The sequence below is a fragment of the Ylistrum balloti genome, unplaced genomic scaffold (genome assembly GCF_031769215.1).
Source record: "Ylistrum balloti isolate Yb309-2 unplaced genomic scaffold, AGI_CSIRO_Ybal_v1 Utg370698, whole genome shotgun sequence".
In the NCBI taxonomy this organism is placed as follows: domain Eukaryota; kingdom Metazoa; phylum Mollusca; class Bivalvia; order Pectinida; family Pectinidae; genus Ylistrum; species Ylistrum balloti.
In genome coordinates this window covers 57,440-78,271 of record NW_026782419.1, presented here as the reverse complement: position 1 = coordinate 78,271, position 20,832 = coordinate 57,440, and the positions used below count along the sequence as shown (strand labels likewise).

Below are 20,832 nucleotides of genomic sequence, written 5' to 3'. Positions count from 1 at the left end.
CACATCTAAACACTATTAAACTTTGACTGCTTGTAAAGCTAGTTTTTTATGTGTAGACACAGATTCGAGACTGCCCAAATAGTAATCTCTAACACAAAGCTGAAATATTATTCCGATAAAAAAATGAAACCCCACATTGTTCACTTCGACATGACAATACCAATTTTAGAAAGAAAAAAAATAAACTTCTAATTTAAACCTTTATAATGAGGTGATCTAATGAACAAAAATATCACTCGTTGCCACATTGAGAAACTGTGTACTGCTTCCTGGGGGTTTTCCAGTGACTTGTGAAGGCTGTGTATGTAAATATGTTTTACCAGTCATCATCATTAAAAATTTTCTGATACATTTATTTGTCCATAGCTATGAGAATTTTCTTGGTGTTTAACAAGTCATGAAATACTTTGAAACCTTTAGATGTTTTTATAAAAAAAAAAAAAAAAAAGCAACGCTGAATAGCAAAACAGGCCGGTCAGTTCACCCACGAATAGTATATAATTTTGCCTTGAAGGTGTTAATTATTTCAGTCAAGTTTTTGTTTTTTTTAAATATCGTTAAAATAAATTCATAAACATTCAAATTCAATAAAATTCAAACAAAAATCAGCAATGTAAAAAGCGCAAATATCCTGCAATAGACGATGTACGGTATGTGACGAAGGGTCAAATTAGGTGAGCTGTAAATCAGGTACACGTTTATCTATATTGGTTAAGATTGTGTGTTTTTAATTGAGTCTACGCCGGGCGATATACGTTTCAATTCATTCGTTATCAACTATATAGGACTTAAAAGTAGGATTTCATCTCCACATGCCAGCTGGTAAAGATATTTTGTCGGTCAAAATATTTTTATTCAAGCCACCAGTGCATACAACTTGAGAAAGTCCCAGCGACCAGTCATTCAAGATGACCACGAACCTTTTAACCACTTCGAATTTTCACTCACAGTTTACCTCACATCAGGGTTCATCAAAAAGCAGAAGGGATTTCAATTTTCCGGAATGTCACCATTTACCATTCATATCGAGCTGGAAAGCAGCGAACCAAACCATCAACTAGGATTTGTTGTGTGTTTCAAGTTTTTATTGGTACCCTGGTTTAAGAATGAAACCATCTCGCATCACCGACCGTCGGGTCGTGTCAGTGGCGCCTGGGTTCCCGAGGACGTCCAGAGCGACGTGGCTAATCCGTGGTCCTGCCCAGCACCCAGGGGTATCCCTAGTTTAATTACCCTACACACTCACTCTCGCACGACTTCCTCACCTGTCACACCTGGACAAGTACCCGTCTCAAGACAACACCATATAAGGACAGACACAGACAATACTTAACAGGCAACACACCAAATAAGGACATACACGTAAATGCACGGACAGTAACGAATACAAATGAAACAGGACGTTTATAGACACTTACTCCTATTCACCCTGTGACATATATTACACAACATCTGCTTCTGTGTGATGTGGTGAATGACTTTTGAAAAATGTGGCTTCAAAACCAAACGTAGAATGTTTCCTATTGTATTTTTATCTTAGACTAAATCTAAATTCGAAATTTTTCATTAATTGAGACAGAAACGTTATATTATGTCACGTACATAGACTCTACCTCTAAGTCGGTGGTGATATCACGTGTTTGCACCGTTACATTATCTTTACCAACTCGAGCTAAGTCTGTAAAACTAGAAAGAACCTCCTTAGTGCGGAATATACACCTGTGGCGTTAACAAAACACCCGGCCTTCAAAAGTTCAGTAGCATCAATGACGAGTCCTGGGAATACGAAAGAGCTACGATCACTTCCGCTAGAACAAAAGTGAGTTGTTACCCCAGGAATATCGAGGTTGGCCACATTATAATTATACTTCGTTGTTTGGCCCTACTGTGTGCAATTAACGTGTGTGTCTTTTTTTACAATCTTTGAGACTGCAGTTGGTAGACATTATTGATTACTTTAAGACCCCGATGTTTGTCGTTCGAATAGTTGCATAGTTCAGAGTATACACAACGTTCTTCTAAAGTATCAGACATAAGAAAAGTACTGAATTCTGGGGCTACTACACCCGAGTCGCCATCTAGATTTCGACATTTTCCCCTGTTATTTGGATTTCACTTTTGTACAATCATCAAGATTTAATTATTAGTCTTAGGACTGCCCTCGTAATTCTAGAGACGTATATATACGTCTCTGGTAATTCAAATGCTAAGTACATTCATCGATGCATAAATGTTTTTCTTAATGAATTTCGGACTTGAAAAACTGCCATAATCTATAATTTATGACGTCACTGAGATTCCGGATTATTTGACCAGCTCGATTTTGTTACTATCACATCATTCATTCTTAAATTTTGACAATAAACTCCCTTGAATATCTATTGAAATGAAAAAAGTGTGTCTAAGGAGATGTTGCTGAGGGTTTTTTCTTGCTTTCTTTCTTTTTATTTACAAATTTTGATTTCGTTTTGTGATACAGCTTACCCACAATGCATTGCGCAGGAGGTAGCAGTAAAAATGGCGAGCTACATGTGCGTCGATAATGCCGGGAAATTGTATTTTCAGAAAACGAACAAGGACAAAGAAACATAGTCGTTGGAAAGGATGCGTTAGTGCAGCTTTTGATAAAAGGTAATACAGTTATACTGTCAATGTATATATTGATTGAAAGCCATCGATATAGCTGTTTGTATGTGACATACAGAGTCTGACGAACGAAGTACGTTTGAGTACGTCGTATATACGAATTCGTCGTTGTTTGACCTGTGGCACGTTTGATATCTACTGACTGTTCGATTCTTAATTTAAGTATCTCTCGTTCAAGTAAAAGCTTTTTTCTGCATAGGCGATGCTTTATTAATGTGAATCGTTGTACAACGACTAAATCAGATTGATCTTCTGTTCGGATATTGTTAAATACATCGTTCCTATATATTTCGAACACGTGCATAGTGGACTGGATTTTTGCTAGAAATGTTTACGTTCCAGATATAGGTTCCTGAATTCTAAATAGCCGCTCCAAATTAACCTTTTTATAATAGGAAGACATTTTATTTTTTTTTATCAAAGACGGAAATGGAAGGACAGGAGATTTGTTGTGTGTGTGCCAGGAATGGGAAAACCAGCAAGCTGAAGACCTACCAAATCAACTTTGAGGAGGCCATTCGGTTTTGTGAGGATGATGAGGTAATGTCTATATTGAAACCACTTTTTTTGTATTCAGGCGAAAAATATACATGTTTCCTGTAATGTTGTCAAGGTTGTTGGTAGGGAAACATGTTTTATCTTATAATATCCCTGTAAATTTTATAATAGTTGTATGTATCTTTTTCCAAATTGAAATGCAGTTTTCTTACAGATATAATTCAATAAGATATTGTGAATATTTTGGAGATCAGACAAAATTTACTGTTATGATATGAATGTAAAATTAATCTTCTTGCCTCATATCTTTTAGTGTACATATCCAGCTGGTATGGATAATTCCTCATGGGTGCTCAACAGAAAATTCTCAGAATTGGAAGTCAACAAACCATCAACGATGAAAAAGAAAAGTCTACCACAGTTGTCCCATCCTTCTTCAATAAAACACCCTGGCAACAACCATAGAAGACAAAAGACTGAATCCAAAAGTCCATCATATGTAAATGCTGATCCAGTAAAAGCAAAATTAAGCACTATACAAAACCACTTGAAAAATGAAAAGGATGAATGTGTACCAGCCTCTTCCATTTCATCCACAAAGACTGGACAGACATTTTCATCCTGCAACAAGTTTCAGAATAAATCAGGATCTAAAAATTCATATCCGGCATTCTCTCTATCAAAGGATGTTGTGAAGCAAAGAACAAAGGCAGCAACATCAAAAAAAGAGGAAGAAATAGGGATGCCTTTAAGTTGTATTAAATCCAATAAAGATAAAAAAAATCTGAAGGTGAGTAATTTTGATGCTACCATAGAAACAAGATTAGTTGGAAAGGAGACATATTGTCCCAGCACAGTCGATCAGTTGAGAACATTTTATCCTCAGTGGCAAAACAAAGATGCTCTTTGCTGGATGGATGTTATACTCTGTCTGCTAGTTCATTGTAAACAGGTAAATAAGTTATGTTCTGGGGACCAGGGTTCAGAATCTTCTATGGTGTGTACTTTGGTGAAAGCTTATGATCAAGCGGTGGCATTGATGAATGAAAGACCTATAACATCCAAGACTGTTTGTTTCCCTTCTGATGTTAATATGACAGTATTGGATGATACCGGTGTGAAAACCCACGTCAACTCGACTTCTACTTTATTGTCTGAGGAAAAGTTTGAGACACAATGCATTGGGGAAGACACAAGTAATTTTACAACAACTTCCACCAAGCATGAGGATGACGTCAAAACTGGTGCAGGACTTCAGTTACTGAAATCTGACTTTTTACAATTAATGTCTTTGCATAGTCACTCTGAATATTCCAAAGCATTTGATCTTCTTGGTGATGTTAGGGAGCAAATTTGGCATCAACTTCATCCTCGTCTACGTTGTAAGAAAGGCCAGAATGACAGCCCTGTATTTGCTATCCCCTTGCTGACAAAAAACAGCAAGGATCTGGAGCAGCTATTGGCCATTAAGTACAGCTTTCATTTTGAGTGTACAAAATGTGGATTCCAAGACATATTTCCTCAAAATAAAGTGCTACCCACCTTCCCCAACACAGCACAGAAGTTTTCAATGAAGGATCCTAAGTTCTTGCGGCCATGTTTTCAGTGCTTAGCTGATGGTCAGACTATGACGATGAGATTTGAAAGGTATGGTATGATTTTTAGTATTTATCTTTCTCTGACTAGGGAGGTGGGCAAACGATTTATATTTTGAAGTGCTTTTGATTTGCAAGTGGGAACTAGACTTCTTATAGTTATTTGAATTGGATTAATAAGGTATACATTTTTGTTACTGATTCTATTGAAAATCAAAATATGGAGGATATCTTGGATATCTATTGTAGAAAGGAATATTAGTCAGGAATAGTTGGATAAGAATTCAGTTAAGAAATTCAATGAAGTAATCAAAATAGTATTTAATTGATTGTATATGTACATGAAAACATTGGATGAATTTCTCTTCCTTAACCCCATCCTTTTACATGCATTCGAGGAATTTGTAGATTTGGGTATGAATTCATTAACCTTTGTGTGAATTGTTTACATTTGTATATTTCAGACTGCCACCAGTGCTCATGCTCCATTTTCAAGAAGGTCTTCACAGCAACATATTCTCAAGCTATGATTTCTACCATCAGAATCGACTTTACCAAGTCACAGGAGTTATCCAGTATAGAAATGACCCTGACCACTTTATAGCTTGGATACGCAATCCAAAAGGTAAGTCAAGATACTGCTATGGAAGGAAGAGTACCGATTTTTGGATTATTTTCCAGGATGGAATGATAGGTGATTAATCAAGATAAATCAGTTAAAACTGATGGCATTGTTTTCATTTATTAATGATTTATTGAGGCATTTTTGTCAGGTTTTTAGGTCACCTGAGACAAAGTCTCATGGTGATCTATAGCAATGACCTTCATCCGGTGTCCATAAACAATTTAACATTTTTGACTTCTTTTCAAGAAACTTTGAACCAGTTTTAATGAAATTTTACAGAAACTTCACTGGCGTAAGATGAAACAAAAAAGTGAATTATAAGGTTCCCACCCCATGAGGGCCTCAGATGCAGGGCAAAATTTGTCAAATTTACTCAAATTTCAAAAATCTTTTACTCAACACTTGGATATGATAGAATCAAATTCACTTCATGGATGGATGCATCTTAAGGTGGTTTACAAATAATGTTAATTTCATGGCACCAGGGTCTCGCATTTCCCTGTGGGGAGGGGGTAAAGTTTACTATAGGTTATATAGGAAAAATCGATTTGTGAGAATAATTTGTTTACTTTCCATTTGAAATATTACAAACTTGGGTGGAATAATAAATGAAAGACGACAGCTAAATGGTATGAATAGATTGATCCTGACTGACCCCAAGAGCCAAAAGGGGTCAAATTGACTTAGATTTAAAAAATCTTCCCAAAACCCAAGTATGGTCGAATCAAATGCTGTTCAGGGATGGAAGTCTAAAGGTTCTTTAATTACCACATTTTCACTTTCACATTTTTTCCTGGAGAGGAGGTTAACTTTACTATAATTTTTATAGAAAAATTGCATTTTTGAGCATAACGTTATTTATTTCCCAGATTTATTAGTATAGGATGACAGTTGTGATGGTATTCATGTATTGACACTAGCTTACTATCATTAATGCCACAATTTCTTTTTTCATGACACTTTTCGTGCTTATCTCAGGTGACCATCAAGGCCACTAATAAAAGTAACATTCTTGAGAATTTAACTTATCATACCTTTCAATATGAAGCACAATAATATCTTCTGAACTATAGTGGTCACTTCAGAAATTTACATTAGACTGTTGCATCCTTGGATCGATAGGTTATCGGGTTAAATTCTAGAATGACCGCCATGCTTGTTTACAATAAGGATGGCTTGGTATAACTTACAAGAGATAATATGGGACAATAACAATGCAAGGGCCTTTTCTGATATTTAACAGTACAGACACAGATGGAGATATTAAGTAAACTGTACATAACATCAGGCCTGATATCTGTGCATAGACAATCTTTGAAGGTTCCCAAGCCAAACAAGTTCGATAATTGCTATTTTACATTTATCAAACAGTTTATAGCCCGGAAAATACGGTAATAAGTAAAAAGAACATAAACAAAAACAAGGTAAGGGGCATTGGCATATATGATTCATATCATATTGATTCATAATGTTACATAATTTTAAATTGAATGTCAACTTTCTTTCTCATCAAGATTGTTTTATTCTTTGTAGAAGAGCTTTGGATGGAATGCAATGATTTGAAGTCACCTGTGTGTCAGTTTGATCAAAGCAGTCCTGGCTTCCCAGCTAGCCAGGTCCATATTGTGATGTGGGAGACCGTTGGCCCTGAGGATGATGGAAACATCACTGTCCAAAATAGCACTAAGTCGATGTGTAACCAAGATTCCCCAAGGAATGGCAATGTAGAGGTATCCATGGAAACTGGTGTATCAAGTGAGAATGGTTTAATGTCCTTTATTATGGAGAAAGGAGGCACTTCTGATAATGTAGCAGAAAATCTGAATAGTGTTGCTAAATCTACAACTAGTCGTTCAGTTTCTCTCCTGAAACAAAACTCGCTTAATGGGAATGCCATGGGGAATAAACAGATGACAAAAGATCCATCAAATATCAAGGGAGGTTCCAATGTCTGCCGCAAAACTTCATTAAAAAGCAGTGGTAAGAATGTCCCATTCGACAAGTTAAATATGGCTAGTAGTCCGAGGCCTGCTGAACCCAAAAAAGATCAGTTTGGAAATAACAGTAAAGGTGTTCTACTTCATACTAAGAAAAGTTACAGAGGTGCTTCAAATTCTCATAAGGACTGGAAAGGATCAGCACACTCTGACAAAATTCTTGAGAAAACCAAGGACAATGTCTCTTTCCTTCGAAATATGAAAAATCCCAGACTATCACAAACTTCTTGTGAGCCCAGAGATCATCAGAAAAGTCTGCAATGTCTACAAGGTCAGGGGTCCTTAAGTTTTCTAAGTCGGATTCTAGGCAACAGTAAAACTAAGACAACAGTATCTCCGATTCTAAAAGGTAAAGTTTTTGAAGGATACAAATCCAGGACTTTTGATCAAGCTACTTCTATTCCATCAAAAGCCAGAACGAAAAGTCTGTGTGGTGAATCAGATACAGAGTCCTCGGTGAGCAGACCAAATAGTCCTGCACTTAGTTGTCACAGTGACTCCTTCGTCATCCAGAAAAGAAAAGTTGAATTAGTGTCTGAAAATAATACTCTTCCAGCTCTAAAACGACGAAGGTCACACGATACAAATTTCACCTTGATTCGTCCTGCAGTGCACATGAAATCCCTTAGTCTTGACACTGGCACATCACTCAGCAATGAAGGACTAGTTTATGATAAAACAGCAGTCAGTGCTCTATACACAAGCAGTGTTGAAACAAAAACGATTGACAGCCAGTGTAGCAATAATGAACTGCTAACTTCTGTCACTAGGACTGACTGTACTTTTCAGGAATCTGATATTCTACAGAGTCTGTACAGTGCCTTGAATATTGACATGCCAGCAAATAACGATGATAACAAACCTCCAGTCAAAGCAGTTGGAGCTGCGCCGATGGATGTTGAAAATATTCCAGACATTTCTGATTTGGACAAATTTATCAACAGCAGCTGTGATTCAAACATGGAAGACAACTTTGATGACTTCTTATCTGAACTGTGACTGAGGTTCGGGAAAGTTCTTTTTGGTATTGTGCAATGTTTGAGGTTTTGTTTGAACCAGTTCTATTTTTTGTTTGTTTTTGTTTTGTGAAATACGACAAAAGGTGCAGTAAAATTGTGATATGCAAATTATCAGAAATAAAGTGTAATGCTGTAGAATTATGCAAAAATCCCCCAGTTCAAAGAGGAATGCCCCATTCCTAAGTTGTGAAAATGGTTGTTAACAACTTAACTTAAGGAATTACTCTTGAGCTCTGCAATTTTAGCTAAGATTGAATAAGCTTCATTTCCTTCATTGATTTATTAACAAAGATTTTCAATTATCTGCCCATTATAAATAATATATAAAAATTAAAAAAATTGATAGGTCCTTTAAAGATGTTATATATGTATTACAGGCTTGTATTTCCAGTTGCAATCAGAGGAATGTCCCTTTACCATGCTAAACATTCATTGATATCATGACTCAATAGATAAGATGACTTGGTCTATGTAACAATATTCAAGTAGTCTGAATTGTTAGGCATTCTATTAACTGTGCAATATGCATGCAGGGCTCTCGATCTGCCAGATTTGGGGCTGATATTCGGCCCTATTCCCAATGCAAAATAGTATCTTTTCATACTATAGTTCAGAAGATATTATTGTGCTTCATATTGAAAGGTATGATCAGTTACACCTTAAGTTTTCCCAATTCTAAGGAAAACACCATTTTTTTCCCCAATTCGAAGGGCCCCGAGCCCCAGTCCCAAAATGGGGTGTGAGAGCCCTGGCATGTGAAAATGATGATTTCTTTCCACAATTATTGTTTGATTGCCGACTGGCACGAGTCGCATATTTCCCTAACTATATTGGGCCATTATCGACTCCAAGCAGATATAGAATGTTGATAGAGCATTGGAATTTCATCATTTCATGTTCACATACATTTCTTGCTGTTACATTGAATTGGAAATGATAAGGCAACCCATCCATAGAAGTACTTGATGGATCTTTTCTAAAATTTATGAAGGTTCCCCGTAGTTCGCAGTTACATCATTTTTGTTTTGTTAAAAAAAAAATGGCTGACAAGCACCATCTTGTGTTTGACTAGTTAAGACTATTATTGCTATTTCTGAAAGGAATTTAAGATTTAAGAGCAAGAACAGATTAAAGAATAGAAAAGAAGATCTGATAGGAGAGAAGAAAAAAGATTCAACTTTTATAAGGACAAATAAGCCCTAAGAAATGTTAGCGGCAAGAAACCTCTGTAATCTCTTGTTTATTGAAAAGCTTTGATAAAGTCAGGGTTTCTTATGCAGAAAGGTAAGAATGGAGTAAATAACTATTTTGCTTTTTCAAAATGAAAGGAATTTAGAAACAATCCGGGAAATATATGGGCACAAACTTAACAAACAGATGAGTAACCAAGCTAACTCTACTGAATGCGGTTGACCAAGTGGATACAATTTCAACTTTAAGAATTCTGTGTAATATTATATGATAAGTTCATATGAACAGAAATCAATATTATTACATTTTCCATCATTTTTTGTACTCATTAAGTTGATTTGTACATTAAAAGACTGGTTGCAAGTGGGAACTGGTTCATACAAGTATGCAGTACCTGTCATGATGAGAGACCTATTGTATACAGTGAGAAAACAGTGATAAGAAAGATGAAAGGGAAAATGTATTAGAAAATTATTGCTGTTGAAATTGTTCTGACCATGTTGAAATACCTATTGTCATACTTTGTTATTTTTATACTATTGTTATTGTTGAAAATTTTTATAGATTGTTGATTATGAAATACTATGAAATACAAATTGAAAAAGATAATAGTAGTTAATTTCATTTTCAGAATTATTTCAGAAGTTGATGGGGGAATAAAACCATACATTTTGGGAAAGAAATGCAGTTAAAAGGGAGGTAATAATTTTAGTGTGAAGTTAAATGAAAGTTAAAGAACTAGATCCAGGTGAGCGAATTGGGTTAATTTTTTCAAATGTTTCTATGTGGGTATTCTCCCTGAACGTTACTAACATCATGAGTTGTTAACAAGAAGTGCTGTGACTGGTACAAAAATGACCTGAAATTTATTTGAAATCTTCCTTCAGAAAAATAAAGTGGACAATTAAAGTGTGATATTTAGCTGGCCACAAAACTCTGCTATCAAAGCATAGCAATAGGGTTGAGTAAATCTGTCTCACTTTGTCAAAAAGTGACAAAAGTGTGACCCATGACTTTGATTTACAGTATTTTTAAAAGATAGAGTACTTCATAAGAAGAATGTGGTATGCAAAATTTTCTGTGAATATAACCTGTTAAGTGTAAGATCACATCATCAGACATGGTTTGGTTTTTGGTGTAACTGTATCACAATAGGATTGTATTATATTCACATTGACCCCTTGCTGAATCCAGAGGACTGTCAGATTATTGTTCACACTATTACTTGAATCAATTGATATCTTTGTAGGACTCTCTTGGTTTTATAGCAAAACTTGCCTTATTCACTAATTGCACATTTTTCATGACTATTTTGAGTTATGCCAAATGTAAAATTTTTGATGGGAAGAGACATCACTTTTTCGTGATTTTGTGTAAGGAGCCACTATTTGTATAATAGATATTATCAGTAGTATACGAATTCTGTGCTTTGGACGATACTTTTTAAAGTTTTGTTTGGAGATATCAAGTACAATAATATTGGTAAATAATGAGGCAAGAACTAAGATTCAAGACATCTTAAACATAATAACAAAATGATTGCCTTGTTAAGTGGTATCAATGCTATTTCAATTATAACGAGTGAAAGGGAAAAATGTAACAAGACACACAGGTTAATAACCAAAGGTTGACTTGTTTAATGTCTTGATGAGAAATAATTGTTATGTACATGATAACATCTGCCTATGTCACTGAAAGTTCAAAGGTTAACACAGACCACTGACAATACTACAATGGCTATTTTTAAATTTGCAACACCCTTGTCATTTTGTGACTTTGGGATTGTAATCTAGTTCTCAACTTTGTTTGTAATGCTATTTCTCATTATTAATGATTGAATCAGATGTAAACTGATATCAGTTGGTGGTCAAGATGATTGTTTTAGAATGTATGACATAATGTAAATATGTTCATTTGGTCAAGAGTCATTTTTCATTTTGTCAAAAGTCTTTTGAATCATCCTTACTGTAACAATGAAAGTTATTTTGCATGTTATATGCTTATTCTAGTTTGTTGTAAAAAAATTCAATTGAACATGATTACTTATTGCTGTCATTCAAATGTTATTGCTTGTCAAAAGTCAAGATCATGTCAGAAAGGATAAATGGTCCTACTGCACTAGAAAAAGAATTGTTTTTGAAATACTTCTTCGTCAGTTTTGAATTTATTTTACAATTCTAAAAAGAAAAAGGAAATATGGAATTCCGATGCAGCTTAAAGAGAATTTCAACCGGATTATTTATGTCTCGCTTGTCATAGTACAGTCTGCAAGGTCATGGTCATATTTAAAAGGAGGTCACAATAATAATGTCGTGTGTAGTATGAACAATGTCAGTTCATTCAGTTGATGTCATCTGCAGTGTATGGTCTCTATCAGGGTTACAGTCATGACCCACCCTCACATGTTTGCTTTCTCTCATGGCATCTACTAATGTTGCTTTTCTCTGATGACATATATAACAGGAGAGACAAGTCAGTTTCATCCATTGTTGTGGACCTTGTGACAGTTGCCAGACAATTGCTTTAGGTTATCCAGTTGTCTTTGTGAAAGTATCAGTTGCTTTCCCATACAAGTCTCATTATTTTGGAATCTTAAGGCAATGGTTTTGGACAAATTGATGAAAGAACAAGTCTGTCTATGAACTTGGTAATGAGTTAATTCCTGGACACTCTAATAAACAAGTGTTGTGATGGACAAAGACAACTCCTCACATGCACTACCTACAGTTTTTCTATGGAATCGTTCCGTCTTCTGTTGGGAAATGACCAGCTTTATCTGCTTTGATTCATTTACACTATGATAGTATGTCATCTGCCATTCATGTTTCATTGAAATTTTAATTTCACCTTAAAGTCGGCTTTACTTCCCAAACTCGTCTTTAAAAGTTAAGTGACTCTAACTTACATCTACAACTGTTGTTTGAAACTTGTCATCTTTAAAGAGTGTGTACGATGATTACCTCAGCTTGGTGCTATGTCCGTTAGTAGGAAAACAATGTGAAGTCGTTAAACAGTGGAATGAATCTTGACGAAATTTTCAACATGATAGTATGACATCTTAAAGTGTTCTGGTGTAACATGCCATGTAAAACCATGTTTAGTCATCCTGGAGTTATTTTCTGACTTGAGTTCATTGACAAGGACTTAATGGTACTGCTATTGTAAGCAATATCAAGGAAGTTTTTTATTTCAGCAATAGACTTGTAGTTCTAGCTTGCCAGTTTTGCATACCTAGCAGTAGTCCTCACTGATTATAACAAGCAGTGCTACCAAATCGCCCAGTCAGACATGTATGTCTATAAATGACTCAATGTAAAAAGAGTCGTCTACTCTGAACAATACAGTACTGCCAAAGTGTCCATTCCTTAAGAATCGTCAGTCGTCAAAATGTGTGGAGTTTATCCTTAACCGTCTATTCTGAAGATAACATTGCAATCCTACTAAACGACCAGCCTATCTACTAATTGCTCCACATCATGCATTCATCAACTGTCAACAAATGTTTTTGATTTGTCGTCTACTTTGAAACATTCTCTCATCAAAATGCACAGTCGGCAAGAAACGTCTGTCGTCATCAGTGTTTATTTAGGCTTAAAAACGTCTACTCTGAAGATAGTTATGCAAGCCTTCTTAAATGTGCGGTTCGCATGTCTAAAAATGACGTCAGGTCGTAATTTCTTTTTAATGTTTTTGATGGCTCATTTTATTTTGTTCTGATTGTTTTGCTATGGTGAAACCAGGTATTGCTTTTCCCGTCAATATTACATTTTTCTTGATCAGACTTTTCATAGGTGAAGTGATTGATCGGCTTTTACTGTATCCAATTTCTTGTGAAAACGACGGATATATGTGAAATCGTATGCTGTCATCAGATTGTTTTACTGTCCTGAAATTGTCTATTCCGAACAATGTTGTGTCACTAAAACAAACAGTCCGTAAGAGTCCTCAGTTATCTTCAGAATCCTTAACTATTGTCCTCAAGTCGTCTACTCGGAAGAAAAGCAATGCAAAGACAAGTTGCTCCACGTCAACAAATGCTTTCGTGTCAAATAGATTCTGTTGTCATCACCATACCTTTCATTTCAATGCATATGTCTACTTTCATTTTGCCCTTTAGCCGTGTGATCTAGTTAAATGATGTCTAGCGGCGTCCGTCGATGGTGCATACCTGTGTTTTCATATTCATATTTGGTCCTGATGCGGAAACTTCCATTTACAGTCAAGTGTCTTCCAATGCATGTTGGCATTAAGAAAGTCAGTGATATTATCTACTGCCATCACATTTGTTGATTTCGTCTTTACTCTTCAAAAACACAATGCACTGCTACTAAAATGCCCAGTGCACGTGCCTGCAAATGGCTTGATTTTTGACCAAATGTTTGCTTTGTGCTCGAGTCGTCAATTCTGTAGATAAAGCAATGTTGCCTAAATGCTCTGTCCATATGTTTACAAATGGATTTATTCCGTAGTGTCGTCTGTTGTCGTCAGAGGTACCTGTAATGATTTCATTGGCTCAACTTAGTTGTCGAATCTTCTGTTCTGGTAAATCAACACTTTGCTTCGTCTATCACTGGCACTGATTCTGACAATGTTCTGTGCTTTAACATACAACGAAGGCCTGTTGGACGCCCAGTCCGCGGTCGAACTGTTTTGATGTCGTCTACTCTGAAGATAATGCAATGTCACTAAAACGCCAAGTCGTCTTATCATCAGAAGTACCTGTAATGATTCCATGACTCAAATTTGAGTTCTATGAAGTCGTCTGGTTTGGGTTATCTGCACTTTACTTCGTCCGTCGTTACTAATTTTCCCTAATACCATATTTTCACACAAAAATGGCTGTTCGTGTTTCTATAAATTGGAGTATCAACATGTTTTTAATGACAAGGAACAACTACGGCATTTATCAGTAATTCGCCTGCTATGTCGAAATCTCCTCTGTCCATCAATGCTTTACAGTTGAATGATGAAAAGAAAAGCAAACACAAGATAACAACCGGTACAATGCCTAGAAACAAACTTACAGATGGGAAACTTACTAACACAGCGAGCAATGTGCTGAAGCCGTCTAGGATTTTGAAATTAGGACAAACTGTCTTCAAAATAACGACTCTGTACCTATCAATACAAATTTACAATAAATATGCAATAGAGGCTAGATATTGAATTACAGCTGTTTCATCTTGCTAGGGCAGGATGTTGAGGACCAAAATTTTGAAACCTAGAAGGCGATTGAGGAAAATTGGAATTACTTGAAGAAATGTCAAAATTTAGATGGGAGACACGCTTGCCCATGATTCAATATTTTCAATGTTTTTTTAATCTGATAATTCAGGAAAACACCAAGTGCATGTGTGGCATTGGGGACAAAAAGTCCACCAGCAGTGTCTACTTCCTGTATTATCAGAGACTACAAAAGATACAAGTCATTCCGTATTGAACTGAAAGCTATGCTATCTGCGATACCGAAAGAGTAACGAAGAATTGAAAGGAAAATCAGTTTTTGTTGAAAAATCTCGCAAGTTTTATGGCTCTATCTATGGTATTGATCGTCAAGCGTGATAAAGATATAAAATGATGCCTTTATGAGGTGTATTTTACTGAAAGAGAAATGGAAAGGAAATGGTCTGTTCGTCAAACATAACACGTCATTTACTGGTTACATTATACCTGTGATTTCACTATTTCGGATTGAAATGATGTAGTTAAGAGATGTTCTGTGGTGATCGATTTATGAGATTGTTACAATTTCAAACTTGGAAATAATGGAGACGACGTCAAAATAAAGTTCTAAATGGCACATTACTGCCCTTATTTAACACAAAAGAGGGGAAATGGTTTTTTGCGAATGCGCATTGCTTGTTCTATGCATGCAGTCCTGAGATACTTTGTGGATAAATTTAATTCACTAACTGTAAGCACTGGATGTGAAACAAGATATATATATATATAACAATGTACAAATATACACAAGCAACAGTAGAAAAACACGCGTATGTGGTTGCATGTTATCACATCCTTTGAGTGATGTAAACCGAGCTGACGTAACAAAGTTTTTAATTTAAATAGTAATGGCTGATTACTCAGCCAAGACCATTTTGAGGCGGGATACTCTTACTCCGTATAATATACGAGATACCAGTTTCATCACTTAAAAACAAAGGAATTCTGTGGTTCTTTCACCTCTTGACCTTCCCCGGAAGTGCAATGCTGTATTTCGGAGTTATGTTATAGGAGTGAACCTGAGTCTAATGCTTTAAGCCGCTATCAACACACGTTTCGAAGTCGATGGTTGTCATGAAAAGAAAAAAAACCATGCCAATGTTGAGGAACTGAAGACTGAGTGATGCAGTCTTCCAAGACGATTTTGGTCAAGGTAGCATTGCTCATTTTTGACATGATCTTGGTTTAGTCTTTGTAAATAGTTTTAAGTTTACTTTGTATTGTGCTAATTGATCACATCAATAAAATGTAGTTCGTTAACCTAAGTTTGCGTACAAAAGAAAATGCACTTAAGAAATATCGACAGATGGTTTTTGTTATTGATGTTGTCTACATCAGTTATTTTGATTAAATATTTACACAGCTTCGGAAACGTTGTCTTTCAAGAAATCTGTCTTGATATTAAACTGTATATGTTTAATGATATTTAAGCACAAGAGCGGGAAACGTGTTGCATGATAAGTAACGATTTTTAAGTGCCTCTGTTGGTATATTTAAGGGAATATTAGGGGTCATTAGTCAGCGATAAGGGCGTAACAAAGAGCTCAACTTCTATGAAGGAATATGCGGAGACTAAAAGATTTTATAAAGGGATATTACAGACTGTCTGTTAAAGAGAAGTATTCGGTATTATCAGGACCATAAGGGAATATTCAGGACACCCCGTCAATTAAAACAGGTATTGTTATTACAAGAGCAGTATTCGGGTCTATAAATCGCAATATCCAGGACCCCCAGTCACTGTTACTAGAGGTGTGTTGGGGACTGTCAGTTGCTATAAAGGAATATTCAGAACCAACAGTGTGCATTGTCGTAACAAAAACGTTGACCAATCAAGGGAGGGGGATAGTGTGCACTGTCGTAACAAAAACGTTGACCAATTAAGGGAAGAGGAGAGTGCACTGTTTTAACAAAAACGTTGACCAATCAATAGAGCGGTATAAGGGACTCGACCAATAAAATTTCATGGATTGTCAACCAATCACTAGAAATATACAAAATAATAGGAAACGTCACAGTTATTAAAAGTTATTTGGGATTGTCAACTAATCATGAGAAGTATAAAAAGGTTTTGAGATGTTGCCAACCAATCACTATCAATATAAAAAGGTTATCGTGGTATGTCAAGTAATCACTTAAAACAGTTCATGAGGATGGTCAACCAATCAGTAGAAATCACGAGAAATAACCAAGGTAATCTGGTATCGTCAACCAATCAGCAAAACATAAACGGTAAAGAGGGATTACCAAGCAACCATTAGAAATATCACTTTTTATCGGGGATTGTTGATTCGGTCTGTATCTACAGACAGTAAAGTTTTTTTTAAAAGTATTTACTGATACTGTAATATTCAAGGGTTATAGTTTTCGCCCTTTTCAAGATGTAAATAAGTAACGAAAATATCGTTCTTGTTACTTTCGATGGTGTATCCAAATCGTAAAAGGGTTTTTTTTAAAGAAAGGAACTGTCGATCTAATCAATTTTTCAGAAAGAGACATTTAACCCTTTTGCATTAAGATTTACTTTTGAAAAAATAAACCGAACCACCGAAGAAAAAAATGGATCTACCATGCTAATGAAATTTATCATGCTAATGATGGTCTGTTTCATGAATTCCGAGAAATTTATCCTTTCAGCTTTGTTTTTGTTGAAACCGCGAAATCATGTACCATTGAGAAGGACCCCCGTGATAGTAATATTTTTATCGCCTTTTTGCTACAAATTACACAATCTTTTCATGGCGGTTTAAATACAATTAAACATACACACTGTATACTGTATGAGGAGGTTATTGTATGCTCTGTTCAGGTGCTTGTAAATCCAAGATTAAAGTATTAAGAGATTAAAATCTGAACTTGGACGACCCTCATGTACCTGTTGATACTGTGGTTTATTGTACATTGTTGTGATTGGCAGTTGTTACTTACCGGTCTAGACTTCAAAACGTAACAGAACCTAGTATTAAACATAAACACGTGTTTCATCCTACGGCTGACTTAGCCTTCCCATTGCTGAACTCATGACATCTAGTTATCATAATCCCCATAAGATTAATCAACCACTCTATCGTGTTATTAAATTGAAAACAGAAAATGCAAAACAGTGAAAAATATATAACATAGAAAATTGGTAGAACACATTTCAAAATTTAGTTATGTTTAAAGAGAACGGCAATATTTCAAAGTATTAAAAAGCTATTTTATGTAAGTTATCTACCTGGGCGTGTCTTTGTGTTTGACTGTAAGGTTTTGTGGTCCCCACGTTGGAATATAAGTCTCACTTTGCTGGTGGTGATGAACTTGGGGGTACCGCAGGCTTGGTAGACCCCGATTTCTTAGCCGGAAGAACATGTCAGCATCCATGTTTGGATTCTATTGGTTGGCACCGTCAGAAAAATTCCACATCAAACAAGCAGTTAACATGCATAATCAATATCCAGCTTATTGATGATTTTGAAATTTTGGTAGAAACACAATCCATCACCTTTTTGGTACAAGTGTAAAAGCTTTTTCTTCAACACGATTTAACTTTTGACGTCATTACCAAACAAGACTGGGAGTTCTCCCCGTCCACGTCACGTGTATATTATCCACATCCTGAAATAAAAGTATCCTTCTGTGCTATCTACTCTTGAAATCAAGAAATCTTATTCCAATGGTTTAATTCGGAATATTTGAACCCTTTATACCACTGATTTTACCTTGATCTGTTTTAATCTGTTGGCAAAATTACTTCACTTTTGTTGTGTTTGTTGTATGTGCCAAGGTAGGATATACTGATCGATGTGTATTATTTGTTTTGAATGTAAAACAAAACAATCTTTCACACTGTGATGTTTGCTTATACTTTGAAATCTGTAATATCATAACGCTAATCTTGACGTACATGTTTATCAAGGTTAATATTTCTAAAGAATGTTAAGTCAATACAGGAGTGTCTACGTGTGTTACAAGTACGGCAAGATACGATTTAACACTGTCCAAGTGTCCAAAAGTTCCATACAGTGCGTAAGTAGTTTACTTCGCCACAAAATCGAAACATAGTGACTATTCAATGCGTGTTCGAGTTAAGTGTGTTCTGTTTTTACCTAGTGTGTCAAACATATTAAGTATTTAAGATTTCTGTAACATTTGTTGAATCCATGTATAATTAGGCATATTGTATTCGCAATTAACATTTTGTACGATCGCCTGTAGGTAAAGAAGTTGGTTTACTCAATATCTTATTGACAATACATGTTGGGGATTTGGCATCAAGAGTAGGCTGTGCTAACCTTTCTTCCAAATTGAAATTATCATATCTTCAAGGAGCTATCATTATCCCGGATCTGATGTAATGATTAAATTAATGTTTATCATACAAGACACTTTATACAGTATTTGAGATATCTGATAGATGATGTTCAATAAGACACAGGCATAACATTTACTACTAGGTATATGGATATCATTACTGCACCATATGTATATAGTATATATAATTTACATAATCTGTTCAGTTAATATACACGGATAAAATATTATTTTTTGTGAGATATTTTATACAATCACTTTTTTCCTGGACATTCGGGTTAATAGAGCTAAATAAATCTACTCATATGAATTCGAGGAATAAATAAAATAAACGAAGCTACATTCCACACCGAAATTTTTATTTATTTTCTTATATATACAGTTAGCCATATGCTAAGTACCACCCAAATCTTAGGCTTAATTTTATTCGCTGTATTTGAGTTAAATATTCAATGACATTTCCACATGATAGATGGGCATGCTTTTAGGTATCCGTCGAAAGCATACACAATCGATTGGAATGGAAATTTACAAAAAATTAAATGTTCTGTATCGTTTTAAATACAGGTGCTCTAGACGTATTCCCAAAGTCTAGAAAAAATATTCAACTTTAAATGTCTCTTATGAACCGATACGTCACCAAAATCTTGAATATTAACTAACCAACGAGCTATATTGTGTATGAAAATGCCAATATCAGGTAAACCTACCACGCTTCAGGTAAAACACTTGTGGCTGGTGTCTCGTACTATGGACCAGACCCCGAATCTTGTTCTTTGAATTTCGCGTATTGATTTTTTGTCCGAAATAGTCACACACACGTGCTCAATTGGTTTCATGTCTGGTAACATTGGAGGCTACGGGAGTGTCTATGTCATGTCCTGTTGAAAATATGTTTGCATATGGCGAACTGCTTGGGGATCTGATAAGATTACTTCTGCCCATTCAAAGGCCCATTATGGGCTAACAGTTTAGAGAAAGGCATTCCCAAATTGTAACATTGCTACCATCAAATGATGTGACCAGAATGTGAGGGTATGTCATTTTTTTGTCTCCAAACTTGGACTCTGTTGTCTCTTGGACCAAAAGCAGCTTTCATCAGACCATTGAACCTTTCGACCCAATATTCCATGTCCGGTAATCACTTGCCCATTGCAGTCCTGTGCCTTCTTGCCAACAGAGGACGTCTTACTGGTCGACAAGAACGCAGTCGGCAAACATCTGAAAGTCTTTTGACGTTACCCTTGCTGATGCAAACATGGACATTCCACTGTCCTCTAAGCCTGGTGGAAGTGTTGCCTCGTCTATACAGATGCAAATCTTCTCCATCTGTTCTGTAGTCTTTCGAGGTGTGCCAAACCGTCGACGCTCGTCAACATGTCCGGTTTGTTTTGATTCAGACGATGCAAAACACAATGGCTGCCATCAAAATATGCAACTACTTGTCCGTATGTCATACAACCTCGAACCCTTACATAAGCTTGCCATCTTTCAGCATTATATACAACATGAGCAAGGGTATGGTTTACTTGTAATGCACGTGCAAACGCTGCTTTAGGTGGCAAAGCAATATCAGGTTTTGTTAGAGTACAGGGTACCTTAATTTTGATCACAAAATGAGACACTGTAAAGAGTACGACGAGGTTTATTTTTACAAAAGGCAAAATAAGTTTTGATTAAAACGTTCATACTGAAATTGATGGCCCATATGGCCAAGTGTGTATTTCATAAGTTATCTTTATATA

General features: G+C 35.8%; 1 protein-coding gene across 2 annotated transcripts; it reads left to right on the top strand.

The window, feature by feature from the left end:
* Positions 1 to 2,545: 2,545 nt before the first annotated feature.
* LOC132557566 (SUMO-specific isopeptidase USPL1-like) lies at positions 2,546 to 10,118 on the top strand. Of its 2 annotated transcripts, XM_060222062.1 has the most exons (5): positions 2,546 to 2,631; positions 3,070 to 3,186; positions 3,458 to 4,791; positions 5,204 to 5,364; positions 6,898 to 10,118. In XM_060222062.1, exons 2-5 carry the CDS (start codon positions 3,076 to 3,078, stop codon positions 8,358 to 8,360), a joined length of 3,069 nt encoding a protein of 1,022 aa, XP_060078045.1. In that variant the 5' UTR covers positions 2,546 to 2,631; positions 3,070 to 3,075; the 3' UTR covers positions 8,361 to 10,118. The 2 variants fall into 2 exon arrangements, with proteins under 2 accessions (XP_060078045.1, XP_060078046.1); XM_060222063.1 differs by lacking the exon at positions 2,546 to 2,631 and having other exon boundaries at positions 3,064 to 3,186.
* Positions 10,119 to 20,832: the final 10,714 nt, after the last annotated feature.